We start from the raw sequence: 27,637 nt of genomic DNA, 5'->3' as shown, positions 1-27,637 counted from the left end.
TGCTGCTGTGAACATAGGGGTGCATGCATCTTTTTGAATTATGGTTTTCTCTGGATGTATGCCCAGGAGTGGGATTGCTGGATCATATGGTAACTCTATTTTGTTGTTGTTTTTTTTAGTTTATTTAGTTATTTTTAGTCTTTTTACTGTTCTCTATAGTGGCTGCACCATTTACATTCCCACCAACAGTGTAGGAAGCTTCCCTTTTCTCCACACCTTCTGCAGCATTTATTATTTGCAGACTTTTTGATACTTCATTGTAGTTTTGATTTAATGCTGATTCTCTTTAAAACAAACAAACAAAAAACACCTCTCTGCAAACGAGGGTTAGAAGAGAAATTCCTCAAACCCAGCAAAGGGCCTCTACAAAAAAAACTCTATCACTGACATCATAAGAGTGAAAGACTGAATGCTTTCTCCCTAAGACCAGGAACAAAGCAAGTGTGTCCTTTCCTGTTATTTCTATTAAGCATTGTACTGGAAGTTCTATCGGTGCAGTGAGGCAAGAAAAAGAAATTAAAGGCATCAAAATTTGAAAGGAAGAAGTAAAACTGTCTTTGTTCACATACAATATGATCACATACGTAGAGAATTCTAAGGAATCCATTAAAAAGCTACTAGAACTAATAAGTGAGTTTAGTAAGGTTGCAGCATACAAGGCCAAAATACAAAAAAACAGTTGTGTTTCTGGGGCTTCCCTGGTGGCGCAGTAGTTAAGAATCCACCTGCCAATGCAGAGGACACGGGTTCGAGCCCTGGTCCGGGAAGATCCCACATGCTCTGATCCAAGCTGCTACTCCCACTGTTCTCATCTAAGGGCAGCCATCCTCACCTTTGCCCCCTGGCCCATGGAGAAAAGGAGAATGTGCAACCACCAACCTGGTGGTTCCCCACACAGAACCCCAACTAATCACACTGTCACAGCCCCTGCGGGCCTTCTGCTGTCTGTGCCACCTCTAGGCGTGGAGCTCTGTGCAGAATTCTCCCACAGGTGCCCTGCTTTGAGGTTTCTGAGTGTGATCTCCCACCTGTTTTCAGTCCTTTCTGAAATCCTGCTGTTTCTAGCCTATTGGGTTGTCCCCCTTCTTCAAATGGAACTATGTATCTTGTTTATTTGCATGTCTGGCTGGGTTTCTTTACCTCTATTATTCCTATGAATTTGGTCCAGGAGAATCAAGATTGCAGTATGTAATCGGTTCAGTCCACCACCTTGAAACAGGTGCCTGCTCTCTTCCTGTCTCCCCACCCCCCTTCCCAGGTCACTTTCTTCCTCCAGGACCCTGACCCAACTCCGAACACCTGGCCCTGCAACCAGGAACTCAGGAAGCTGCCAAACCTTCCTAGGAAGAGAATTCCAGAGCTGCTGGGTCTTCTTGGTGTTCATCAGTTTTACCCCAGTTGCCGTCAGATGTTAACTTCTGGGTTCTAAAGTGGAGTCCAAAGCCCACCAGGACCCGCCCCTCAGGAGTCCTACATCCCAGATAGAGCCCAGCATGGGTTTTGTGAAAATAGACTTTATTATAATAAAATGTCTCTTTAAACAAATGCCCCCACCATTCCACACCCCTGGAGAGCAAGGTGGGCTGGGGTGGGGGGGCATCCAGTCGAACAATCAATCTCCCACCACAGCAAAGGAAACATGCAGAGACACTCACCCAGCCGGAGGGGGAGGGGGAGGGAGAGGGAGGTGGCTAGGGTAAGGGGGGAGAGCCCCCCCCCATCTCAACAGGAAATGTATGAAAATAGCTGCATAAATCTGTCCTCTTCCCCAGGCCCCCGACTCCAACAGGGGCCAGAGGGAAACGATGCAAAAGAGAAGCTGAATCTGATGAGCAAAATAAGGCAAACCCAACTCCTGCTTTCTGCCCGCTGGCCTGGATCTCAGGCCAGAAGGGTGGCTGGCAGGAGGGGAGCGCTATGGGGCGGGGTCAGGCCCGCTTTGGCTTGGCCTTTCTCCTTCCCGGGCCTGTGCAGTGGAAGGGAGATGGAAGAAGCCGGGCTGAGGCACTGAGTATGTACATATATACACGGCTCCAGCCCCCTGCCCGCCCCGGGTTGGGGGGGGGGGCGCTCTGCAGAATCCAGTGTAAAGTCTCCTTCAGGGAGGGAAGACTTGATGAGGATGGCCAGCGCCGTCGGAGGGAACGGGGTCCCCGGGCCAGGTGTGTGGAGGCCAAGGAGGGACTAGCATCGCATGCTGGACACCAGGCGGAGGTGGGAGAACCAGGAGTCGCGAGTCCACATCCAGGCCTGGCTCTGTGACCCAGGCGCGCGGCCCCTGTGGCCGACTCGCTTCCACGCCGCGGCTCAGGCAGCCCTCCCGTCAGAGGGAGATGCCCATCCAGAGGACTCATCCGCAAGGGCTCATCTAGCTCTGACCTTCACCGAGTGTAATTCCCATCCGCGTGCCAGAGCGCTGGCTCGGGAGACGGAGAGGCCAGGGCCTTCCCCAAGCAGCCAGGACAGTGCGCCGGGGCCTCGGGCCTGCAGGATGGGCTGCAGCGTCACTCCTTCTTCCCGGAGCCCAGTTTCCTGAGGAGCTGCTTCCCCTTGGAGAGGAGACCCCACACCTTCTTGCTCGGGCCCTGCGGCACCCCCCATTCAATCCCGGCGAAGCGGCCAGGGCCAGGAGCACAGGGCCAGCCTGGGGGCGCTGGGGGCCCTTGTGTTGAGCTGGCCCAGTGCTAGAATGGGAGAGAAAAGGGGCAAGGTCAGGGCCTGACCCCCCAACCCAACCCGCCTCCGTTCCGCCAAAACCTCAGGGGCCTGCAGACCCCAGGTCATGGAAGCACAGTCGCGAACCAAAACCCACCGCCTGGCTACTGCCCCACACAGAGCATGGAGAGGCAAACGGGCGCCATGATGCAGAGGGAGCACTGAGCTGGGAGTCGGAAGGGACAGACGTGGAGTCTCATTTCTGCTCTGTTCACCTGGACCTGGGCAAGCCCCTCCCCTTCTCTGGGTTTCTCTGTAGGAGGCTGGGCTCAAGAGTCCTTGGACTTGACCCTCGGGTTGGGTGCTCCAAATCCCCCACGTCATCCCCTCCCAACCGAAGGGACGCTGGAGGGAGCCATACACCCCAGGAACGATGGCTCCTGCACCAGCGCACAGACGGAAGGAGCAGGCCCGCACAGGCCAGCAGACACAGTGTCCGAGAGCCTTCAGGGAGTGGAGGAGCGCCTACCCCATGGGGAGGAGATGGAGACCCTTCCTTGAATGGCCCCTGAGAGGGCTGCAGGGAGCCCGGGGCCAGAGGGGACTCACGGTCGGGCGGCGCTCAGCACCCACCGCAGCTCTGGAGGCTGCTGCCCCGCCCTTAGCACGTCTCCCTTGCAGAATCTCCTCCTCGCTCCGTTTGCCACCGTGAGTGTCTCCCCCTCTGCCACAGGCCCACCCAGACTGTGCTGCTAGTGGCCTAATAACAGCGGCTGGACGAGCAAGAGCGCCACGAGCAAGCCTCTCTGCTTCCCGCCAAATTCCCACATCCACTCTGCGGCCTCCTGTGCCTGGTACAGCCCCGTCCGCTCCTGCCAGCCTGTGTGTTCTCCATCCCCTGCCCCCCAGAGCCTGGCAGTCTGCTGGCAGGTGCTGGGTGCCCAGCCTGGGGCCCGCCCTCACCTAAGACCCTGGTGACGTGGCAGGGCCGCCCACAAAGAGCTCTGCTAGCACCCAGAGGTCAAAGAGTCTCTGGCCAACTAGCCGGGGCTGATGGCTGGCCGGGGTGGGGCGGAGGGGGGGGTAGGCCCTTCCCACCCCTCCCAGGGCTCCCAGGAGCGAGGGGTTGCTGGGGAAACAAATGGAGGGAGACTCTGAGCCCCAGAGATGAATGGTCTGGGGTTATCTGCGGACTCCAACTGTTTAAGCCTCCCCTTTTATGCCCCCCAGCGGAGAAAATGGAAAGTTGGACATAAAATCATGCATCTGATTCCCTAACAGGTTCTGATACAGAGGAGACCGTGGTGGGGGAGACTGTTATTACTGGTGGCGTTAGTGTCATCCTTCTGTCACCAATAATAATCACAATATTATAATACCATAGTCATATAGTATCATAATATACCAATGAGCCATATGAATGTCACATAATATTCTATAAGCCCCGTGTGCTATAGAATGTGAGGACTCAGCTAACACGGGACATTATATCCTAGGATGACATGTATTCCTGTGGCGGCTGGCATCACCCAGAGTAAGGCAAGGGGAGGGGCTGATCCTCGGCCCAAATCTGGCTCACGGCAAGAGCCCCGTCCCCTGTTCCCTGGAAGAAGGGGGAAAAGCCAGTTCAGCTCCGGTGCCTGAGACAAAGGAGCACCGTCTGATTAAGGTGACACGAGGAGTAGGGTGACGTGGACATAGGGGTCAGTCCCCACTTACATGTCGCTTTCTCTACATATATCTATCTCCATCTAGCACTGGACTCTTCTCCTCCTCGTTCTCTGAAGCACAGGGACCAAAGAGAGGAGACGGGTTACGGCCAGACCATACACTCTCCACCCGGTCACCAGGTCGCCCAGGTCACCAGGCCTTACGGGCAGGTGCAGCTTTGCATTTGCATCGCCCCTGCCTTTGGAACGATTGCACATGGAGACCCAGGGCTTTCCGGTTGGCGCCTGGCCTCCTCACCCTCTCCCTGCCCCGTGAACCTGGAGCTTAATTGTACTCCACCCACCCAGGAAGCCGGGCCTTGCTGGGCATCTGGGTTTAAAAGGCACCTGGGAGACAGAGAGACGCAGTAGCGGGGTGAGGAGGGTCCCTGTACCAGGGGCTATGGCGGCTAGAGGTGTGGGAGGCTTGAGGGTCCTTTTCCACGGGGCCCCTCACCTGCACTGGCCGGGGGTGTGGGCAGCTGGGGATCAAGGTCTCGGCCTCACCCCACTGCACAGAGCGGCACACACCGGGAGAAAGCCACCCCGGCTGGGCTCCCTCTGGCGGAAGTTCGCAGCCCCGCACTGGGCGCAGTGCGCACCCGGACCACCGCCCGGCTGCACTCCTCGCAGGACGCCGTCCCGCCCCCCCCCGCCCCCCTCCAACCACACCAGCAGCACAGAGACCCAACTGCTGAGCAGGGAGCCCAGGTCCTCACTGACCTGCTCCTCGGCCTGGGGTGTCCCGGGCTCCCTGTCTGAGCCGCCTGCCTCAGGCCCAGGGCCCTCCAAGAAGTTGGATGGAACCAGGCCCCGCTGTCCATTCAGTTCCCCCTGGGGAGGAGAGGCTGAGACTAAGACTAGGAGAGGCCTCACCCCCACCCCCTTGACCCCGAAGCCCCCGGGGCACGGCCTGGGGTCAACGTCGCTATCATGGGAGGCCACCTGGTCCATTCCTCCGGGCTTCCGTCAGGAACCCTTGCTCATCCCCTCCCCGGCTCTGGGAGAGCCCTCTTGGGCACATCCCCCCCACCCCCATGTTCTCACATAGTAGAAACCATCATCGTCCATGCCCCCGAACACAGTGATGACGTCCCCTGCCCGGAAGGGCAGCTCTGCCTATGGAGAGACCAAGAGGCACGTGTCAGGCCCGGGGAGGCCCTGCCACCGCCGAGCTCGGCTGGGCTCTATCTGAGGGTCCTCACCTCCACATCCATGTTGGGGGAGCTCTCTCGGGGGTTGTAGTCAAATGCGGCCACCATGGAGCGGGAAGCTTTCAGGCCAGTAGAGGAGACCTGCTGGGGGGCGCCTGGAGGGGGAGGGGGAGAAGACTCAGGACTCTCTCTAGACCCTCCCCCACCCCCCTACTATCCTTGGCACTGGAGGCCCGCTGACCCCGATTCACCACCTCCCCGCTAGTCGTAGCCCCCGGGGAGAGGTCGGAGGGGCTGCCCCGCCCCATCTCTCTCCCCAGTCTCCACTGCACAGGGATGGCCCCTCACCTGCACAGGGCTGGGCAGGGCCTTCCGACTCAGCTGTGGAGAGAATATACGACTGTGAGCCCCGCGCCTCACATCCCTCTTCTTTGGGGGCGGGGGAGGCGGGGTGCTGGTGCAGGGCAGGCAGGATGCTCAGCCTCACACAAGGGATGCAGGAGAAGGACGCTCGGAGAGCACATCAGCCCAGCCCTTTGGTTTTTGTAGTGAACTAAGGCCCAGAAAGGGTAAGTGACTCGCTCCAGCTGGCAGAGAATTTATAGTCGGGTGCTTTCTGGAACAGAGGTCCCAGCAAACCACTCCCCATCTCCATTGGAATGAAGCTGCCCACTGGAGGGGTGGCTGGGGATGAAGGTCTGGCCCGATTCCCTGAACCTGCTCAAGACCTCCCACGTCTCTCCCCAGGGAGCCAAGTAGTGTCCCCACCCTCCCATCCTCACAGGCCCCCGAGGGAGAAGGGGGTCTCACCCACCTTTCTTGGAGCGGCGGGGCTTGGGGGGAGGCCCAGCCGTGCGAGCTGTGGAGTAGACAAAGGGGCCGTTCCCTGGTCCAGGAAGGCAAGCAGATGTCAGAGAGAAACGGAGGCGAGGGAGGGAGATGGACAGTGACTCCAGTCTTCTCTCGGGGCTGCACCAGGGCTGCTGCGCTAGAGCGTCTAAGGGCATTCCTCTCTCATCCCCCACCTCCCGGATCCAAAACACAGGGCCCGTCCCCTCGGCAGTGAACCCCCATGCCAGGCGGCAAGCTCACTGCTGAGGCCACACTGGCCTCAGTCTCTGAGGGCCCCAGTGGCTCTGCCAGACTCTGGACCAAGCAGGCCCCTCGGCCCCTCCAGACATACGAACTGCTCTGGGCGGGGGCAGTGTCGGAGTTGGCACTGTGGTGGCAGGAAGTGGGTGGGGGACAGGAGCAGGTCATACCTGAACCCTCGACGAGAACATCCGGGGACAAATAGCCCCGCTGGAGCAGCTGCTGTCTCCCTGCAGGACTGTCCGCAGTCACCTCGGACACCATGTTGCAGGGGATGTAGCCCATCCGGCCCCCGCCTTCACCCCGATAGAAGCCATCGGCATCCTTGTCCCCAAACACCTGGACGCGAAGAAGACCCGTTGTGTCAGGAGGCCAGTTCAGCTTGCTCCCTGCACCTGAGGCCCCGAGCTCACAGCAGCACCACACTTGGGACTGCGGAAGAATGCTCTACCTTTTGTGGAACAGGAGATCGTAGGGGGAAAGAGCCAAGAATACGGATCCGAGGGATGACAGAAAATGGCCCTTTCCGTGGGGTCGTCACCCACTATCTGCACATCCATCCCCCGGGTCCGGCCCTGACCTCAGAGCAATAGCCGGGAAGCCTTCAATAAATACTTGGAGGCACCATAAAAGTTACAATGCTAACAGCAGCAGCAGTCATCACGTGTTGTCGGCCAGGCAGGCTCAGGGCCCTGTGGGTACCGAATCATTTCACCCTCAAACAACCCTGTGGGGGACACTTAACATTATCCCCATTTTACCAACGAGGCCCAGAGGAGTTAGCTAATCTCCGCAACGTTTCACAGCTAGATGTGGCAGAATCAGGACCCCACCCCACATCAGCTGGCTCTAGACGCTGTGTTCTCAGCCACGCGTGGCTATCATACCCCCAGCGCAGGAAAGCAGGGGGAGGAAGCAGGACCAGACAGTGAGTCAGTCACCTTCAGGATCTGGCCCTCCTGGAAGGGGAGCTCCTCTTCCCCGGCATCAGGGTTGGGAGACATCGACACGGGGTCATAGTCAAACAGAGCCACAAAGACCCTGACAGGTAGGTCCCGGTAAGCCAGTGCTTCTTCTGGAGGGCTCCTCGGAGGGGCTGTTGGGGAGAGCAGTGCCAATAAGCTCTGGCCAAGGGGGGCAGGAAAGCCCCCTCAGCCTGGCCCAACCCCCCACAGCTGCTCACCCAGCTCCGCGGAGCCTGGCCTGGGGGCCCGGGCCCCTCTCCGCTGGGGGCCCCTCCGCCCAGAGCCGTCCTGCCCTCTGGGCTCCCCGGTCTCTGTTGCCTGCAAAGAGAGGGCAACAGACGGCAGAAGTGACGCACCGCCCCTCTGGCGGGCACCTCAGCAGGGGCAGGACCCCGCAAGCGCTCCCCGCCCGGGCTCTGCCCCGTCAGCGAAAGCGGCGCAGCAGAGCAGGGACACCAGCAGGGGAGGCCCAGCTCCGGCCACCTTAGCAGCTGAGTGGAGTAGAGGGACTAAGGTTAGATCTGAGAGCGGGCCGAGGAGCGTGGGAGAGGAGTGCCTCTTCTCGGTGTCAGGGCCGGGTGATGCCGGATACCACAGTCAGTGTCCTGAAGACGTAACTAGCTAAGCAGAGGAAAGGACCCCCCGGCCCGAAGGCAGGGGGCTGGCTGGCGGCAACTGGCGACTCGTGGCCACAGAACACCGTGCAGCGCAGTTCCGGCTGACAGAAGCAGCAAAGCAGTGGAATGTGTGTGGGAAGAGACAGGTGAGGGAGCCCGGAGGCCCAGCCCCACCTCTGCTGATGGAGACGCAGCGTGGAATGGGAGCAGCCGGTGAGCAGCAAGCGGGGCCACCCGGCGGCAGCAGGCAGGGGGCTGCCCGGGGCGGGGAGAGGGCACGGACCCGGGAGGGTGACTCCTTGGCTCTGCCAGTTGCACTGCGGCCTCTCCGCTCTGGCTCCCCTTTCTCCCAGGCCGGGAGGCGTGGGTAGGGGTTGGGGCCTGAATTGGCTTTCGGAGGCCCCCTGGGCCTTCCCGTGGGTGCTGCACCCCACGCCTCCCCATCTCCGAGGTAGCAGGAGCTGGTGACGCTGATGATCCCGCCGCCCGTCTCTTGCTCATCTTCAGAATCATATTCGATGCTGATTTCCAAGCACTTGGGGGAGAGGCAGCTGGCCAGGCCCGATTCTGGGGCTGGGCCACGGGGGCACCTCCTCGAAGGGGCCGGCCGCCCTCTCCCACCAGCCTCTGGTCCAGCCCTGGTGCCCTCGCCCACGGCGGGGCCGCCCCTCTCCCGGGCGGGGCCTGGTCGCCCAGAGGCCTGGGGCCCGCCGTTGCTGAGAAGTCGGCTGCAGTGTTCACGAGGATCTGGGGACCGCCTGCGGTTGCGGGGCTTCTCGGGGGAGCCACTTCCTTTTCTCCAGCTGCTTCCACCAACTAGTCCAGGCATGTCCTCCAGGCGGTCCCCAGCCCTGGAGGGCTCGGGAGACAGAGGACACAGGCCAGGTCCTCGGGGCCAACCGCTGTCACAGCCCAGCCCCAGGAATGCAGGCTCGGGTGGGTCAGGGTCTCGGGAAGAAGAGCCTGCCCCCGGCCCCTCCTCGTCCTCTTCCTCCTCCTCCTCGGGGATGCTAAAGAGCTTCTTGCTGCAGAACTGCTGGAGAGGCAGCTCCAGGATCTGCTCCAAGATCTCCTCGTCGCTGTCAGTCTCACAGAAGGGGTCGGGCTGGGGCTGGGGGGAGGGGGGGGAGGGCGGCAGGGAAGAGAGGTCCGTGGAAAAAGGACAGAGCTGTGACCTTTGCCCTCAGATGAGGGCAGGGGTTTCAGGTAACCCATAGCTCTCTCTCCGCTTCCTCCAAGAGGAAAGACCAGAGAGAGAGGCTGGCCCAAAGCCACACAGCGTGTCCGGGGCAGAGCCAGAGGAAGAATTAGGGAGCACACCCAAGAACGGGCTGCCCAGATGCTGGGATCCCGGGGGGGGGGGGTGGGCAGAAGCGTCAGGGAACAGGCCATGCCTGTAACAGCAGGGAGGCCTCCCACCCCCTCCTTGGAAGTTCCCAGCACGAGCTCTCAGATGGCCAGGGCACTGCATCTGGTGGGTTTGATGGGGAGAAGTTACAGAAAAGAGCGCCTCATTCTCCCCTTTCTTTCCAGGAGGGCAGAGGCCAAGCCTGAGCCACTTCCTCTCTGCTGCTCAGGACAGGGCCCAGGCCACACACCTAGAATGTTGCTGGCACTCGGTGGCACTGGAGCAGCTCCTGACACGTGGGGCAGAGGCCCCCAGAACCCGAGGTCTAGGGCCCACCAGTCCCTCCTCACCCCGTTACCTTGGTCCCATTGTCCCTGAGGCTGTTGCCAGCAACCTGCTTCTGGAAAGAGCAAGTCCTGACACCCAGCTCCTCTTCCTCCTCCTCCTCCTCCTCTTGGATGTCTGACAGATCTGAGTTGCGGCCATGGTCCGCAAGGGAGCTCCCCAGACGGACCGCAAGCTCGGCCGTGTCCTCTCTCTGCAAGAGGCCAGACAAGGGAGGAGAACAGGGAGGTGAGGGAGGGGAGGGCGCTTTGAAAGGGTCAGCCCCAGCCAGAATGAACGGGGTCCCTTGACAGAGGGAGACAGGGTCATGCCTCAAACAGGGGGTATGCATGGTAGGGGCTGGGGAAGAAGAAGGATGGCAGGCAAAAAGGAAAGAAACCTGGAAGACAAAGTGACAAAGAGCTGGCCAGACATACAGCACAGACCAGAGCAGAGAACAAGCAGAGGGGACAGCCAGATCTGGGCCGGCAGAGGGCAGGGAGGGGGGCCTCCATTCCTTGAGGTGGCCCCGTACCTCAGCCCTGGGCCTCAGCCCAGGCCCTGTGTCTCCTCCACGGCAGGCCTCAGCACAGGGGAGCCTCTGGGCCAGAGCTCCCTGCGGGGAGCCAGGGGCCGGGCGGGCCTCTCCCGCGGTCCACCCCGCCTCCTCCTCGGCCAGGGAGGAAGCTGCAGGGCCAGGAACTCGCTCTCCCGAGGTCGGCTCACTGGCCTTCCTGTCCCCTGGGGCACCCAGCGCAGCTGCCCCAGCCTCCTCCTGGAATGGCAGGCACTGAGGAAAGGCCCAAGTGCCAGACCCTTCTCCCAGTCTCCACCTGCTCCCCTTCCCCCCAGCAGGGTACCTGAGAGCCAGGCACTGGGGGCTCCTCTGAGGATCCTTTCGGTGTCTCTGCGGGAGAGCTTGCTGGGGAGCCCCCGGGGGGCTCTCGAGTTCCATGGGGGTTGGGGCACCGGAGGGGAGAGCTGGGGTCTCCAGGCCCCGGGGAGGCTGGAGCAAGGGGCGGCCTGGTCTCCGAGCCCAGCCGTGGGGAGGGGCAGGAGGCCCTGGCTGGCGAGGAGGCCTCAGCCAGGGCGGGGGCGACGGGGGCCGCGACGGAATCGGCCGACTCGCCGTGGGGCGACATGGTGCGCACGGCCACCGCGCGGCACGCCTGCAGCAGCTGCAGCTGCGACAGCTCCACCAGCACGCTGCCTGCCGTGGGGGAGGCCACCTCCATGATCTGCAGCGTGGAAGGAGCACAGCACAGGAAAGGGAGGCTGAGGCGGCCAGGTGTGAGGACTCCGCGACCACCACAGTGACTAGCATCACGCCAGGCACGGCACCCTTGGCGCGCCACGCCTCTTCTAAGCCTCCTGGCCACGTGGTTCCAGTGGTGGAATCCCGGTCACCTGCTACTAGAGCCCATGCTCTTAACCAATCTGCTACTTAGTGCCCAAATGCCAGGGCCAGGCAGCCTCCGTGCCAGGTTGGGGAGCCCAGGCCTCTGAGCATGGCGAGGAGAGACCCACATCTCGATCCCAGGGTACAGGTGGGCAGTCCTCAGGCCATACCTTCTGACCATCAGCATAAATGGCATAGCCTGTGACCCGGACGCCGTTGGAGGTGCCAGCAGCATCAATTGTTACCGGGAGCCAGCTGATGATCCAGATGCCAGGGGAGGGCCCTGGCTCAATCTGCACATCCAGGGGGGCATCGGGTGGGCCTAGGGGGAGGGGGACACACAAGACCCAATAATGCAGCACACACACTGCCAGACGTAACAGCCCACTTTGCCATTTCTCTAAAAACGCAAGTAGCAACAGTCTCCCCTTAGGCCACCGTCCGTGGCCTGACCTCCCAGGTGTTAAAGACACCAGGTGCCCAAGCCCACCTACCTGCTGGGAGTGTGGTGAACTGCAGGGTGGCAGCCCGTTGCTCTGGCCTCTCCGAGCCTGGTTCCCAGGACCCTCGAGGTGGGAGCTGAGCCTCCACTCGGGCCTGATAGAGTGTACCAGGCCGCAGGTGGCAGAAGGTGGCCCAGTAGGTGCTAGGGCAGGCGGAGGGGCACTCTTCCCCATTGAGGTAGATGGCATGGGCCAAGTTGCTATTGCCGGGCGCCCAGGTGATCTCAGCGGACGTGGCTGTCAGTCGATGGACCCGCAGCTGGCTAGGTGCCACCCCGGCCCGGGCCCCTAGCACCAAGCAACAGCGCAGAGGGTCAGAGCCGCCCCAGCTGGTCAGGGCCTGAACAGAGACACGGAGGGGCCCAGTGTGCAGGTCCAGATCCTCAAGCACAGCCGTGGGGGGCGCCCCGGGCCCCAGGGCCTGCCGCAGCTCCCCATTCACACAGACGTGGTAGCCACGCAGCTCCACGCATTCAGGAGGCGGCTCCCAGGCCAGCACCACGCTGTGGGCCAGCTGCTTGAGGACAGCCAGACAGCGGGGGTGAGGCACGGCAGGGGGCTCACCCAGGCCCTCGGGCGAGGGGCTCAGCCTGAGCTCGTCCCCTGCAGCCTCCTCCTCTGTTCTGGGCTGGCTGCGTCCCCCGCTGCTCTGGCCCCCGCTACTGCTGCCGCCCGCGCCTCCGCTCAGGAAACTGAGTTCAGGGCCTGAACTGTGGGACAGATCAGCCAGCTCTGGAGGCAGGGAGGTCAGGAGGTCGTCGTCGGACACACGCTCTACAAAATTGGAAGGGACCAGGCCCCTTCGGCCATCCATGAGCTCCCCTGGTGGAGGGAGGGCAGGGGAGGGGAAGACAGAGAGGAGGTAGAGAAAAAGCAGTCCAATAAATGCATTTTAGCAATGGTTAGTGGGTGATCTTAAGCATCTGATTCCGATCGACATTTACCTGTCACCGATTTTTAAAAGACAGGAGCAGTCAAGATCTGGATTAGGGAGTTACTGTTAATTCTCATTGGTGTGATAACAGTACTGTAGTTATATAGGACAGGCATCTTAAATTTTAATGTGCATATGAATCACCTGGCGATTTGTTAAAATACAGATTCTAACTCAGCTAGGTCTGGGTGGGGCTGAGATTTTGCATTTCTAACGAGCTCCCAGGTGAGGCTGCAAGGATGCAGGAGAATGTCCTTAGAAGGAGATGCATGTTGAAGTATGTCTGGGTAAAATACCATCTGTCTACAACTGGCTTTTCAATCATCTTTTTAACCTACATACAGAAAAGGCAGTTATGGCAAAATGTTAACAAACTGTTGAATCTAGGTGGTGAGTACATAGGTATTCATTGTACTATTTCATTTTTCCGTATGTTTGAAAACTGTCATTTTACACAGGCCTGAGGAGTGAGGGAGGGGGTGCCCCTCAACTTCCCTGTGTGGAAAACAGACATCCTCAAAGGGAGAGGGACGCCCATCTGGTCAGAGTAAGGGAAGGAATCTTTAGACACAAAAGACATACCTGCCAGAGAAAAGAATCCCCTGTGGGTTCTAGAAGGGGTTGAGACCCACAGCAGGCCTGGGTCCAGAAGCATGACTGGTAGTCAGGTCAGACAGCGACTGAAGGTAAGTTCTGTTACCCTGTGCCAGTTCCCCTGAACACTTGGCAACAGAGTATTATTGTACAGCGTTTGTTTTTTGTTTGTGAGACGTCAGAAAAACAAGGAATTGGACACACAGTCTGTCACGTCACAGCTAATTTGGGAAAAGGAGAAAGATTCCTGGGGAACAGATGAGCTGGTGGCTGGTGTGCCTCATTGGGAGGAAGGAGGAGCAAAGGCCAGGGTTTAGGGGGGTGTAGGCAGGCCTGAGCTGCAGGAAGGCATGTAAGTTTCCCCAACACCCTCTCTCTCTACTTATGCTAGGACAGAAAAACAAAAAGTCAGGAAACTTGAAGAAGAGACAAAAGGGACTTTCAATAAATTAGATAACATGAGCACCGTACTGGGTTGAAAGGTGGCCTCCCCAAAAATATGTCCACATCCTAAACCCTGGATCCTATGAATATGACCATATTTGAGAAAAGTGTCTTTGCAAATGCAATTAAGTTCAGGAGCTTGAGATGAGATCATCCCAGACTATCTGGGTGGGTCCTAAATCCAATGACAAGTGTCCTTATAAGAGACACACAGGGGGAGACACTGAGAGAAGAGGAGGAAATGTGACCACAGATGCAGAGACTGGAGTGATGTGGCCACAAGCAAGGAACACCTGGACCCACCAGAAACTGAAAGACACAAGGAACAGACTCTCCCCTAGAGCCTCCAGGGGGAGTGTGGCCCTGCCAACAACTTGATTTCAGACTGCTGGCCTCCAGAACTGTGAGAGAACACATTTCCGTTGTTTCAAGCCACCCAGTTGGTGGAAATTTGTTACAAAAGCCCTAGGAAATTAATACAAGCACTAACACTATGGGGTGTGAGGTTAACGGTAGGAATCATCACATAAGCAGATCCACAGCCCTGAAAGGCTGGTGCTGGAGCCTGGGCCAGAGTCAGTCTCGTGCTCCTGAAGCTTGAGCCACTGAGAGCAGCCCAGGTGGGACCAGACACAGATGAAGCCGTCACTTAGCTGAAGTATGAGGAGGAGGAATAGGGCATCCTACACCCACTTGTCTACATGCCTTTCAATCTATCCCAAATTGCATAGTTCAAATTCTAGTAACCTGTGGTTAGTTAATATTTATGTTTTAGCTGCCCCCCCTCCAAAAAAAGGTGTTGGTGTTTTTTATTATTTTTTTTTTTAATTAAAAAAAGCGTTTTGGGCTTCCCTGGTGGCGCAGTGGTTGAGAGTCCGCCTGCCGATGCGGGGGACGCGGGTTCGTGCCCCGGTCCGGGAAGATCCCACATGCCGCGGAGCGGCTGGGCCCGTGAGCCATGGCCGCTGAGCCTGCGCGTCCGGAGCCTGTGCTCCGCAACGGGAGAGGCCACAACAGTGAGAGGCCCGCACACCGGGAAAAAAAAAAAAAAAAAGCGTTTTCCCGGGAGCTATTTAATCCTGCTCTCCATTATCCATCCTTATAGAGAATTTAGCTGTTTACCAGCATTCCCAGCACCTACTCAAAGAGCAGGCGTGGGACCCGAGGAGGAGAGGCTGAGTAGGCTCCGAAAGCTTTGCGTGTTCCAGGCCCAGACCTAACGGCTTTCCTAAATCCCCACACACGGCTGCTGCAGCTCTCACCCTGCCCTGTCCAACCCACATCCCAGTCTCCGTACAGTGCCATCCTCCCTACTGCGGAAGGATGCAGCCTGGTGCCTGGCCAGGGCCACCGTGCGGAGTCTCCCAGGCCATTTCTTCTGCAGGCCCCGCCCTGTTGCCCAGTCTCAGTAATGGGGCATCTGCCGCCGTTGCCCCATCCCACGGGCACCGTACAACTGCCCTGAAGCTCACGCCCTGCCTGGGCCCTGACAACTGCTAACCACTTGTTAACACCCTTTCCTGGGCTCTGGACCCTGATTCCTCCTCCCCACACTGACTGGGGTCCAGCATCAGATCTATGCCACGTGCCTGACCTCGAGGTCACTAGTGCTAAGCGCTGCCATGCCCTGTCTGCCAGCACAAGAGTGAACTTAGCCGAAGTTCCCTGTGGCATTCTGTCCGCCACCTGGACCGTCGCAGGCCCTGTCTTGCTCTGGGCAGGTGTGGAGTCAGACCGGCTGCTCCCACAGCCCTCCCTTTCCCTTTCCCTTTCCCCGCGGGCTGCCGGGTCTCTGGATGCCTTTCGGCTGAGTCTGAGAAGTTACAGTGGGCTGAGAGGATACAGATGGGTGGAGGTCTTCGGGAAGAGGAGCTTAAAAGCAGGCGCATGGACAGAATGACTCCCACTACCTTCCTACCTTCAAAGAAGCCATCCTCGTCCATGTTGCCATAGATGTAGATGTACTCGCCAGCGGTAAGCGGAAGCTCTGCCTCTGGGTTCTCATTGGGACCCTCAAAGGGGTTGTAGCTGTTGGGGGAGGTGCGGAGGAGGAGGAGGAGGAGGAGGAGGAGGAGGAAGACAGCGACTGATGTTCTGTCTCCGTGTCCTGTGTCCTCTCCCCCAGTGCACTCGGCCTCTACGGAGACTTGGTTGTCCCCCTTTAACCACGTGGAACACCCACTGCGCCCACCCCAGCCCAACGAGGCTAAGAGGACATGTCCCGCTGGGGTCCCTGCCCCACCCCCACCGTCTCCAGAGGCCGCGCTCTTCACCGGCCCCCCCTCCCTTACAGCCCAAGTGCTGGGGAAATGGGGAGCAGGGGTGAGGGCCCACCTGTAGCGAGCGAGGAAGACCTGGATCCTGGCTCCTCCTCGGCTGCCCTCCGGTGCTGCTGGCGGCAGGGAGATGCTGTCTGCCTCCAGCTCCTCCACCTCACTGGCTGTGTCCACCTGCGGACACGCAGAAAGGGCCAGTCCCCTCCAGGACCCAGGGGCCAAAGGCAGAGGAGGACCCACCGTTTTGAGAAGAGAAACTGAGCAGGTGCTGGGCAAGGCCGGCAGCGATGGGCCCCGATGTTTTCTGACTCAGCACCTGAGCCGGCAGGGCCTGGTGGAGCCCAGATGCCCCGGCTCAAGGGCCGGGGTTGGGGGGCGGGGTAAACTGGATCCCTCCCTGAGCCCCGGCCTCTTTTCTGCACCAGCCCAGTAAACAAGTCCACTTTCCCCATCGGAGAGGGGGCCAGCCACACCGGTGGGGGAGGGGCTGGGGAGGGTGTCCCACGACAGTCCGTCTCCTTAAGGTAAAAACGCCGCCAAGCACTCCAATGGTGCAGAGTTGGAGGCCAGGAGGCAGAAGGGGTTGAGAAGTCCCCGTGAGGCGGGTTCTGGGAGCGGAAACCGGGGCATCCAAAGCCAGCACCACCGCTCCATCCCACAAGGGGGCAGTAGAGGCCGCGGCCAGGTTCTACCCCTTGAAACCACCCGGGACGGCAGGGCTGCGCCTGGCCACCCACACACTTTCTGGGGTTTGGAAGGTAGGAGAGATGGATGAGGTGATCAGAGGGGTTGTGAGTGATGCCAGAGAATTTGGTAATGACAACAGCTGCCACACGTTAAGCGTCTACGGTGTGCCCGGCACTGAGGGAAGCACCACCCTTGTATTTTTTCCACGTAATCCTCACAACAGCCTCACGAGGCAGGGTTATTAGTTCCAAACCCGGCCAAGGAAACCGAAGCCCAGAAAGAGGCAGCGACTTGCCTAAGACAAAGCTGGGACCTGAATCCCGGAACCTGTGCTCCTCCTCAAAGGACCGCCTGCTTCTGCCACAGACACTCAGGACCAGCCTCATTAGGTGGATGCTGACACCACAGTGTCTCCCTCCATCCAGCCCAGGACTCTAGGGCCTCTCTGGGTCCCAGAGGGGTGGGCGCTGCGCGGCCCCAAGGGAGGGCTTGCAGGAGGGTGGGATGGGCCCCACCTGAGCTGCCCGCCCACCGGGAGGAATCCTCCCTCCCGGGGCCTGGCTCCACTTGGGACCCCACACGGGCCGGCGGCCACCCAACTCCTGGTCACCTCCCCACCCACCTGCCCCAAGGCAGAGCCAGAGCCCAGGCCCCGCCCCAGCACTGACCTCGGGCGTAGGGCATGACTTGGGGCTGTTGTGGATGGACTCGGAGCGAGAGGAGTTGGAGAGAGACTCTGCCTTCTTGGCCGTCCTTCGGGGGCCCCCAGCAAGGGTGGCAGGGGCAGGCTCGGAAGACTTTGGGGTGCAGCGCCCTGGGGAGCCTGGCGGGAGGTCAAGGTCTAAAGAAAAGATGACATGTAGCCTTGGGCGTCTGTGGCCTGAGGAGCCACCAGGGACCAAGGGTCCTCTTGGATCTAGGGATCAGGCTCTCCACGGCCAAGTTTCCTTACAAGAAGGGAAATACTGGGTGGGGGGAACTTACTAAGTGGAGGTGGAGGTGATTGACATATATTATTTCACAGGCTCCTCAGAGCAGCTTGATGAGGTGCATGGGATGCTCCTGTCTTACAGCTCGGAACACACGGCCCACAGAGCATTAGCAGCATCGTGAACTGTTAAGTGGAGCTGGGACCACGAGATCTGACTGAAGCCCAGCTGGCTCTTCACCAGCCCATCCTGCCTGCTACGGCCTCTTAGCGCCCACCTCCCAGCCATGGCCATGAAGGGGAAGGAGCAGCAGGCCGAGATGCTCCCACGGGCCTGTTTTTTCCCCACTGGAGCCTGGTCCAGGCCAGACCTGGCTCTAACTTGCTGTGTGATTTGGGGGTGAGTTCCTAGCCTTCTCTGAACCTGAGTTCTGCTCTATACAAAAAACCCGAGACCTGGGGATTCCAGGCTAATGTCACTGGGGTCTACCTCACCTTTGGGGCCAGATCCCCGGCAGGGCTGGGGGGTGGAACAGCAGCAGGGGGGTGGCGGGCGTTCCCCAAGGGTACTGTAGCCCAGGGCGGAGGTGAGCAGATCCAAGGGGCCCGGGTGCAGGCGGAAGGCCTGGAGCTCCTGCGCCAGGAGGCTGAAGCGCTCGGTCTGGCTGCGGCACTGCTCCTCCAGCTCTCGAACCCGGACCTGGGCCAAGACCCACGATAAGCTACAAGACCCACCAAAGCTGCCAGATCCAAACTGTGCCGTCTCCGCACAGCCCCGCACTAGGCTTCAGATCACATCTGCCCAGCCCCTAGGCCTGGCCACCAACCCTCAGCCTGGCTGCCCCACTGCCCCGAATAGTGTGCCGCTGAGGGAAAAGACCCGGAGCTGTGGGCCAGCCTCACTCCCAGCCCTGCCTCTTGCAGCAAGGCCTCGTTCCCCAGGCAGCGGCACTTCCTGCTGTGGCTGCTTTCTAGGCCAAAAGGGGTCGCCCTACCCCAGTCACCACCACAGTATCACTTCAGGAGTTTTCTCAGCTCCATGGCTTGTCACCCTGCCACAGTCAGTGACCCAAATCCCTGCCCTCAGAGAAGTCCCCGGAGAGATCCCACATGGGAGCCAGGGACATCTTTGTGACAGGAATGAACCAATTCCCAGGAATTTTTCTCAGGGATCAGGAGAGTACCCGTCAAGGGGATCATGGGTTAGACTGGTGAGGAACTTCCTCAAGGTCTCAGTGGCTAGGTTTTCGCGGAGGGCAGGGCCTATGTCTGCCATGCACAGAGGCAGATCTGGGACGAGGGGGTGGCCCACGTGTCCTGTGAGATCCCAGCCCATCTGCGGAGTCTCAGGTCTGCTACCAGTCCCACCCCCGTCGTTGGACATGAGGGTCGGAAGCACTTAGACCCAAGGGAGGAGACGCAGCTCGGCCAGCCTGGAGAGGTGTTGGGCAGGCCCCCCCGCAGGGAGGTGGGGAATCAGGAGGACGTACCTGCATGGAATCCAGGGTAGACTGTAGCAGGAGAGGAAAGCACAAGAGGAAGGGTTAGAACCCTTACCCTGTAGGTCATTTTGCCCAGAGAGGGAGGGAAGGAATGAGGGAGCCAAGCGGACCCCGCCCAGTCAGCTCCCTAGACAGACTGAGCAATTGCTAAAGGGGAGGATATTGCAGGGCCAAAGGGGGAGGGGATCCCCCCAGGCCCCAGAGCACTTAGGGGCCCTTCCTGGGAGCCCACTCCCCACACACCCACGCCACCCATTCCAGGGCTCTCTGAACCTCTCCCACCTCCCCGAAGCGGGCAGAGCTAATGGCCACCCCCCAGGGCCCCACCTCCAGCAGCTGCACGGCCCCTTCGTGTTCCCTCTGGGCTTCTGCCTGGGCCTGCAGGTGGGAGGAGGCAAAATGCTAGAGGAGAAGGATGAGCTATGGGCGTGGGATAGAGTGTGATGGAAGGGAGGAGGGTTGGAAGGGAGGAGGGAGAGAAGGAAGGGGAGGAGGGGAGAGGACGGGGGAGAAGGGGGGAAGGGGCTGGGAAGGGGCTGAGGGTTCCTCCCTGACCCCCACCCGGAACGGAGTCACGAGGCAACAGGGTCGAGGAGCGGGGCCTCCTGCCTCGGGGTTTCCTTCCCCTCTCTCTTGACGCTCTTTCTCAGCCTCTTCTGCTGGCTCATCTTCTACCCCTCCGGAGGATTAGGGCGCGACAGGGCACACTGCTGGGCCTGCTTTTACTCTCTCCCAAAGGGTCCCCTCTGGTCACCCGACTAGACACACTGAATACTCCAAAACCTGTCTCCAAGACCAGCGTCCCCAGGACTCGAGACTCATGAAACCAGCTGTCTATGGACATCTCCACTTGAGGGTTGAACACACAACCCAAACTTGGCCAAAAACAGAACTCAGCATTCCCTGCCTCTCAAATCTGAGGCCCTTCATCCCTCACTCCTGGAGAGTGAAAAGCCTCGCCCTCCATTTAGTCGGCGAACGGGTGAGAGAAGGGGCACTCAACTGGAATCCCATGGTGAATCCTGTCCGTTCTAGGCCCAAAACACTACTTCAAATCTATCCACTTCTTTCCCTCTGTGTTGCCCACACCCTAATACAGACAGCCATCGTCTCCCGCCTGGACCCCTGCAGCCACCCGACACCTGACTTCCCTGCTTCCGTGCCCACTCACCCGTCCATCCTCTGCCGTGTTGCCAGCGCGATCCTCTAAAATGATGGAGCCACTGGCCTGCTCAGGACCTTGCAACAGCTTCTAACCACTCAGAGAGCAAAATATCCAAACTCCTCCCATGACCTCTGAGGCCTGATGTGATCTGGCCCTTGCCCACTCCGGCTGTTCTGTCCATCCTACCACATTCCAGCCGCACTGGTCTGCACCCCCGAGCTCCTTCCTGCCGCAGGGCATAGGCACTTCTGTGCCCCTTCCCCGAAGTGCTCAGCAGCTGGCTCCTTCTGGCCCCTGAGGTATTAGAGGCCTTCCTTGCCGAGCTCGCCCCATCCCAGACACTCTGTGTCACATCCCCCAGGTCACTTCCTCCACTGCACTTGTCCATGACTGGTATCATCTCGCTCCTGGATCTGTTTACTTGCTGATCGGGTCAGGGACCTGACCTTTGCCCCCTCCCGGTCCCTCCAGGGCCCGGCACAGTGCCTGGCTCACAGTGGGTTCTCAGTAAATACCCACCGGAGGAGTGACGGTAACGCTGCTGGGGTCCGGCAACCTACCACCCTTCCCCCGCTCCGCGCCCCCCAACCCTGCCCCCACCTGCTGCAGCCTCCGGACCTCCTCCTGCTTCTCCTGCAGGCTAAGCCGGGCCTGCTCATGGTCTAGCTCCAGCTGCTGCCTCCGCTGGGCCACCTCCCGCATGTGCTGGAACGAAAGAGCCCGCGTCAAGGCCCAAGCCCTGCTCTACCAGTCCTACAGAAGATCTAACGTGAGGCTGCCTCAGACACCGTGTGTTCCAGATACTCTCTGTCGAAAAGGAAACTGAGGCTAGAGAAGGGAAGGGCCAGCGGCACCGGGACTCGGCCTGCACTCCAGTGCCCCACAGAGTGCCACTGTCCCGCTTTCTCCCTGTGCCAGGGACCGATGCCCCACCCCCACAGGCCCCTCACCTTCAGCACCTGCTCCAGGCTCTCCAGCTTGCTCTGCAGGCCCCGGCTCTTGAGAAGGGCCGAGTCCCTCTCCTGCGTCACTCCCAGGAGCCGGCCCCTCAGCTCCACATTCTCCCATTCCACCTGGAGAGCGGGCAGCGCCACGGGGTTCAGGGTGTGAGCCTCCACCCCCAGCATCCTCACCAGGGGTAAGAGTATGCTTCATACTGTAGCCCAGTCCGGGCTGCTGGGTGGAGGAGACAGCCCTGTGCCTGGAGACCAGGGGCCTGGCAGGACCTGGGCAGAGCTGCTACCTGCTCCTTCTCCGTGGCTCTCGCACTGAGCTGAGACTTCTCCTCCACGAGGCGGGCATTCTCACTCTGGGCTTCCCTCAGCTGCAGTTCCTGCGAGACCAGAGGACCTCTGGGGAGGGTCCCAGAGCCCACCTTCCTCCTCTCCCCCCACAGAGGACACTGCCCTCCCCGACCTGGAACCTGCATCAGCCAGGAAAGGAGAGCCCCGCAGAACGGGAGGAAAAAGCACACTCTCTGGGCAGGAGGGAAGGAAGCAGAGCTGAGGGGAGCCCACCACCTGGCTGGCCTGAGGGAAGGGCGGAGCTGCCCCCCAGCCACCCACCCACCCAGGCCTTCCCGGCTGGGCGCTCACCAGCTCCTCACATCGCCTCTGCTTTTTCCGGGCTTCCTGCTCCAGGCTCTCGCATTTCTTCCGCTTCTTGCTGAGCTCTGATTCCTGTGAGGTCAGAAATGGAGCTCCTCATGTGGGAAGACAGATCCACCCACGATGGGTCTCCTCCAGCCCTCGACCTGGGACTTACCAGCTGCTGCACCCTCTGCTGTTTCTCTGGCTCCCCTAGGACCACGGGTGGGTTTTCCACATCCTCCTGGGGCGTGGCCTGGAAATGGCCAGGGGCAGAGGGCTGGCACCTGAGAAGAGGGCCTCGGGGCAGCCTACCCCCAGCCCCCGCCTGTCTGAGGGAGGTTCCCAGCCCATCTCACGGTCAGCAAAGAGATCCCTGCCCGGGAAGTAGGGGTGTTGTCTGCCCCCCACCGCATCCCCTCATCTCCAGCTGATGTGGAAGAGCAGAGGCTGCACCCCTGTGTCCTCCAGACGTAGTGCTTTGAGATCCTGAGACCCATGCGTGCCCTGGGAGATGGGTCCCTTATCCAGGCCAAAGCTTTCCCTTTTTAGCTTCCAGCCCTGCTCTGCACTCAATAACTGTCCTGGGTGTCCTTCAGCGGCTGGCAGAAAAGTAGGAGGCTGCCTAGGCCCCCAGGGATGTGGTGTCCCCAGAGCTAAGGGTTATGGATCCATAGAATCTGGGCCCGGCCCAGAGCCTGCAGACCTGGCCAGACCCTCCTCCCAGCTTCCACCAAGCCCACCCTATTGCACGTCCCAGTTATCCGTGCAAACTCCGGAGGAGGACAGGTCTTGAGGGGTGATGCATCTCCCTCTCTGGGGCAGGCAGAGGGGCAAAATCTGAGCAAGAAGCATCCCACACCCTGAGGCCTCGGTCGCCAGGAGGTCCCTTCTCCCTCCCCTCTTCCCGGAAGGAGGTGGACCTAAGTGCTGCCCAGTACAGAAGATGGAGAGGAGCCAGACCTCCAAGTTCTGGGGGTCCGGAGCGGGGTCCCTAGCCCTCGGACCAGGGGCCACCTCAGCCCGGCGCCCAGTGAGGGTCGCCCGTACCTGGAGCTGGGAGCGGACACACTGCCGCCCCCGAGTATCCGGGCCGGGCCTGACGGACCAGGCGGACGCTGAAGGGGGCGTCCCCGCGCTGCGGCGGCTGAGGCGGGAGGCGGAGGCGCGGGCTGGGCCCCGGGTGGCTGCCAGGGCAACCGGGGATTTGCAGCCGGGCCGTACCACTGGCGGCACGGCAGGGGCGGCGGGGCGGGTCGCGGGCCTCAGGCCTGCGGAGGGCGGACCCCGAGCCGCCGGGGGCGGGCGCGGCGCAGGTACGAGCCCCGGGAGGCCGGGCAGAGGACCCTGCTCCCAGCTGGGGACAGTCCCCCAAGCCCTTGCAGTGCGCACGCCACCACCGCGTCGTCGGGGCCCTGAGCGCGGTGCAGGGGGAGATCGCCCGAGCCGCTCCCACCCCCATCTCCGCACACCCACACACCTGCCCATGCGCCGGCGCTCACCTCTCCCGGGGCCCCGGGGGCGGGCGCCCCTGCTCTGGCCGGGGCGGCCCGGCCTGGGGGCCGAGGCGGCGGGGGCGGCTCCCTCTGGTTGCGCAGGGCGATCTGCCTCTGCAGCCGCAGTACCTCCCGCTGGGACTCCCGCAGCAGCCGGTCGAAGTCCCGCACGTGGAGCCACTGGGGGCCCTCCTGGAGTCGCGGGACAAGGAGGGGAGTCGGGCCTAACCCCTGCCCGCCCTACGCCATGCCCAGCAGAGCCCGCCCTCCGCCTGACTGGAGGGGCTCCGGGGCGGAGGAAGGTACACATCCTCCCATGCATACATGCCTGGTCATAGATGCATGCTTACAGAGCCACATGCTCCCGCTAGCCCGTGTGCAAATATTCCCGGGAACTCGTTTACTGGGCACTCACGGCGTACCCGGCACTGTGCTAAATGCCTTGAGAACATCTCTTCACACCAGTGTGAGGTATGTGTGGATTCATACAGTCAGACCCACTGGCATGCAGCCTGAAGCCTGGAGCACAGAAATTCCCAGGTCTGGGACTCATGGCTCCACCCCCTTCGGTTCAGGCTCCTTCTCCCCGCTGCCACCTGGGCCGTTGCCAGGGGAACCTACTCCCCAGCAGCCTCCACCTTCTCGCTTTATTTGCATCTCATTAACATCTCAGTCCACATCCCATGCTCCCGGGCAGGCTGGAAGGGGTGACCAGGGCCTCCTCGCACCTTGCCAGCCAGGGTGAGCCTGGCCTGCAGCTCCCTGCACTCCCGCTGCAAGGCAGCAATCTGCTTGTCCTTGGCCAGCAGGGCACTGGCTGTCTCACTGAGGTCCCGGGCTCGCTGGCGGGCCAGGGCCTTCCGGCACAACTCCAAGCTGGCCCCTGGACTGGGCATGGGAGCGCTCACCTGGCCGGAGGAGGGGTAAGGCCAACGGTCATCTGAGGACTGGGGCACTCCTCCCAATCCTCAGCTCCTCTCACAGGAGGGGTTAGGATGAAAACCTAGAAGTGTGGCCTCCTGCTTCTACCCTGGGTCTGGGTCTACCCTCAGGAGACCAACAGCCTCCCTTTGACCCAATCCCTGCAATCCTCAAGCAGGAGTGAAAGGGTTAACTGCACATCCTAGTTTAGGCCCAAAGGATGCTGCTAATTGAGGGCTGCCACTGTGATGGGTTTTCATCCCTGCCCCCACCAGATCTGCACCCAGAGATGAGCTCAGCTGGAGGCTGCAGCCAGCACCAGCACGTGGTGATCCAGAATCCTGCTCCCTGCCCTGCTCAGGAACTCCCCGCCCAGCCCTTCCCTCCCTCTTGTAGCTCCAGAAACCCTCAGCCTCCTACAGCCTGGCTGGCATTTGCCCTTCCTACACCTCAGCCCCTGGGTTCCTGCTTTCCTAGGTGCTGAGTCCATGACTCCCAAGCCTCACCCCCTCCGGCCCGGCCCTGGCGCCCCCCTTCCCTGGTCGCCCAGCCTCCATCCAGTGGCCTCCCAGCCTCACCACCTGCAGGTTAGTCTCCTGCAGCTTCCGGGCTCTCTCCTCCAGGCGCTTGGCAATGACCGCCAGCTCTGCGTTCTTCCGCTTCAGTCTCCGCACCTTCTCCTCCGTCTCGGGGAAGCTGCTCTTCCTCTGACAAGGGGTCAGCCAGAATTGGGGCATGTGGGGAGCAGCCCCCAGACCCAATCCTAAACAGCCCGGGCCTTGGACTAGAGTCCTGGGCTCACAGTGGGGTCCTTGGCAACTCTAGGTAGGGGTTCACCCTGTCCGGGCCTTGGGGTCATGTCAGCTCCATGGAGCTCCCACTTGGAGCGATGCTTATGGGATGAGAAGGATGCTGAGGCAGAGGCCCGGGGTGTCTGAGTCCACCTCCCCCCCAGCACCAACCAGGACCCAGGACTCGCTTTCCAAGCCTCACCAGCATCTGGTTCTCCTCCTTAAGGATGGCACAGCGCTGCTGCAGCTCCCCCACGGCCCTCAGCAGCTCCAGATTGGGCCTGTCCCCAAAGCCCATTTTCCGCTTGCCCTGGCATGGGAAAGGACAGGGCACAGCGACTCAGGAACCCACCCTACCTGTGGAAATCAGAGCCCTCCATAGGGAAGCATTCCCCCTCCACAGTCCAAGGAGACATGGAGACGAGAAGGTTCTCCCACACAGTTCAGGCCTTCGGGGGGAGCACAGGAGACCCAGGAGAAGGGGTTCTTTAGTCCCGCCTGCCGACACTAGCATCCCCCAACCCTAGGACCCTGCCTGCTAGTCCTCAATTCTTTCCACCCCTGCCCATCTTCCCCTCTTGGGAAATGCCAGCTCGAGCTCCCATCCCCACTGCTCCAGGCTCCTCAGGGCCCCTGAGTCCCCCAAAGTCCCGGTCCCTGCATCTTCTACAGGAGACTGCTCGTACCGACCCCCAAACGTGTCCTCCCTGCCTCAGCCCAGCACTGAGCCCCCTCCCCTAATCTGCTTCCTCTGGACTCTGATTCCATCACACACCTCCACATGCCCCCAGTATTCTCCAGCCCCCAAGGACAGAGACTTGCAGAGGAGACAGACAGACATAGACAGACAGTCAGAGAGAGACTCACAGAGGGAGGGGGAAGGGGGAGGGCCAGAGGTAGACAGAGAAGGCAGAGTCAGAAGAACAGACAGATGGCAGAAAATGGAGCCAGTGAGATTCCTGACCAAAGGAGGGAGGACAGACAGTCACAGAGACGAGCCCACAGACACAGAGATGGGCCCAGAGAAGAGAGGTGGGCAGTGGAGTTGCGTGTCATGCCCAGGCTGGAGGGCATGGTGAGATCCCCGACCTCGCAGACCCCAACCGTCCACAACGCCCTTACCTTAGAGAAAGCCTCCACCTCCTCGTCCTCCAGCGTCTGGCAGCCGAGTCCAGAGCTCGATGCTCCCGGCCCGGGGCTGGGCAGCCCAGTTTCTGTTCTTTCAGGCTGGATGCCCCCCACAGGCCCGGGGCTTCGGGCTCCCTCGGGCTCGGAGCTCTCCTCAGGCCTCAGTTCTCCAACACGCAGAGCTGCCGGAGTATCGGCAATGCTTGGAGATGCACCTCCAGGTTCGCCCCCCTGGCCTGGAGTCCAGCTCTGCCAGGCGGGCAGTGCCCATGGCTCCATGTTTCCGGGGTCCCCCGGCCGGGGGAGGGGTGTCAGTTGCTCCATGGTTCTGCCAAGGGTCCCCAGGACCCGGGCGCGGGGACATCACCCAGCCAGGTGGAGGGGCTGGTGAGGGTCACGCCAGGCCAGACCCTTTCCTCTCTGAGCTCTTGGCTTCACCGAAGCTCCATCCAACGTTGACTGAGTTCTTCCTCACCCACGAAGGAGGCTGCAGGAGTCGGGGCTGCCAGAGCTGAGCTGGGGGTACGCGAGCTGCGTTTGTTCGTGGCTGTGTGTGCGCGCAAGTGTGTGGAGGAGCAAGGGTGTCCCCGTGGGGGTGGGGAGGATGTGCAGAGGCCACCGACAGCCGTGCCCGGGTGAGGGTGTGCGTGTGTCTCCAGGTCTGCCTGTGCTGGTCAGCGCTGCTGTGTGTGTTTGGAGGATGGGTGCCCCCACTTGTGCGTGCTGGGGGTAGTGGTTCTGTGTGTCACTGTCTGTGCCTGTTTCAGAGTTACCAGTTGTTTCTGTGTGTGTGGCTGTCTGTATTGCAGGGCTGTGGCAGCGTGTGCTGCTGTCACCGGTTGTATCTGAGCGTCTCAGTGCCGCGCTGCTGTCATGGTGTGTCCGTCAGCGTCTGTGAGTCTGACCATCCATCACGATCCCTCAGCCTGGCTAGGGCCCACAGGAGCTGCCGGGGTGACCCCCAAAGGTCTGCTGTGGCCCTTTATCTCCTGCTTCTCTCTCCGCTGCTGCTCGCCAGCTTGCTAGGTGGCTGGGCTGGTCTTAAGGAGGCCTGGGTCGGTGGGCTGCTTGCCTCATAGTCTCTGTCCCTGCTGGCCTCGGCTCTGGGGACTGGAAGGGTCCCCTACAGTCCCGGAGCCCCGAAATGGTGGGCGCCGAGGAGGGCTGAGCCTCAGAATAAGGGGGTGAGCGAGGGAGAGCCAGCTCTCCCCTCCCCCCTCCCCTCCTGCCCACCAATAGGAAGTCGGCTGCTGGTTTCCATGGTGATGGCGCTGGACTGGTGGGCTGGACCGGCAGGCAGTGTCGGGACAGAGGGAAGAGCAGGTTCCTTACAGGAGGATCTCGGCCCAGTGCCCCCAACATGTGACCTCCCACCCCTCCCCCCCACACACCCACACCCACATTTTCCAGGGAACAGAG

The 27,637-nt window shown here is 60.8% G+C and overlaps 1 protein-coding gene across 13 annotated transcripts; it reads right to left on the bottom strand.

The window, feature by feature from the left end:
• Positions 1-1,498: 1,498 nt before the first annotated feature.
• On the bottom strand, positions 1,499-27,418 carry TSPOAP1 (TSPO associated protein 1). Of its 13 annotated transcripts, none has more exons than XM_067020662.1 (32): positions 26,213-27,418; positions 25,293-25,400; positions 24,878-25,006; positions 24,107-24,286; positions 23,385-23,570; positions 22,061-22,138; positions 21,892-21,975; positions 21,540-21,629; positions 21,247-21,369; positions 20,897-21,001; positions 19,459-19,509; positions 19,120-19,140; positions 18,125-18,329; positions 17,370-17,542; positions 16,073-16,188; positions 15,657-15,766; positions 11,758-12,588; positions 11,434-11,585; positions 10,725-11,102; positions 10,400-10,654; positions 9,899-10,078; positions 8,476-9,303; positions 7,794-7,893; positions 7,552-7,706; positions 6,781-6,949; positions 6,333-6,404; positions 5,867-5,899; positions 5,570-5,673; positions 5,412-5,483; positions 5,088-5,198; positions 4,375-4,436; positions 1,499-2,684 (listed from the first exon to the last, which is right to left on the bottom strand). In XM_067020662.1, the coding sequence occupies exons 1-31, from the start codon at positions 26,540-26,542 to the stop codon at positions 4,407-4,409; spliced, it is 5,559 nt and encodes a 1,852-aa protein (XP_066876763.1). In that variant the 5' UTR covers positions 26,543-27,418; the 3' UTR covers positions 1,499-2,684; positions 4,375-4,406. The 13 variants fall into 13 exon arrangements, with proteins under 13 accessions (XP_066876763.1, XP_058903648.1, XP_058903650.1 ...); XM_059047665.2 differs by having other exon boundaries at positions 10,400-10,639; XM_059047667.2 differs by having other exon boundaries at positions 6,333-6,377; positions 10,400-10,639.
• Positions 27,419-27,637: the final 219 nt, after the last annotated feature.

This window comes from Kogia breviceps, chromosome 19 (genome assembly GCF_026419965.1).
Source record: "Kogia breviceps isolate mKogBre1 chromosome 19, mKogBre1 haplotype 1, whole genome shotgun sequence".
Lineage (NCBI taxonomy): Eukaryota > Metazoa > Chordata > Mammalia > Artiodactyla > Physeteridae > Kogia > Kogia breviceps.
The sequence above is the reverse complement of the archived record's forward strand: the minus strand, read 5'-3'. Positions and strand labels throughout refer to the sequence as shown.

Excerpts from the sequence above, each read along its gene's own strand:
- TSPOAP1 (XM_067020658.1), bottom strand. The coding sequence starts at position 26,542 with ATGGAGCAACTGACACCCCTCCCCCGGCCGGGGGACCCCGGAAACATG. Across the intron at positions 10,079-10,399 it reads GGCTGAGGCCCAGGGCTGAG|AGAGAGGACACGGCCGAGCT; the intron begins GTACGGGGCCAC and ends GGCCTCTTGCAG. Across the intron at positions 5,900-6,332 it reads GCCCCGCCGCTCCAAGAAAG|CTGAGTCGGAAGGCCCTGCC; the intron begins GTGGGTGAGACC and ends TTCTCTCCACAG.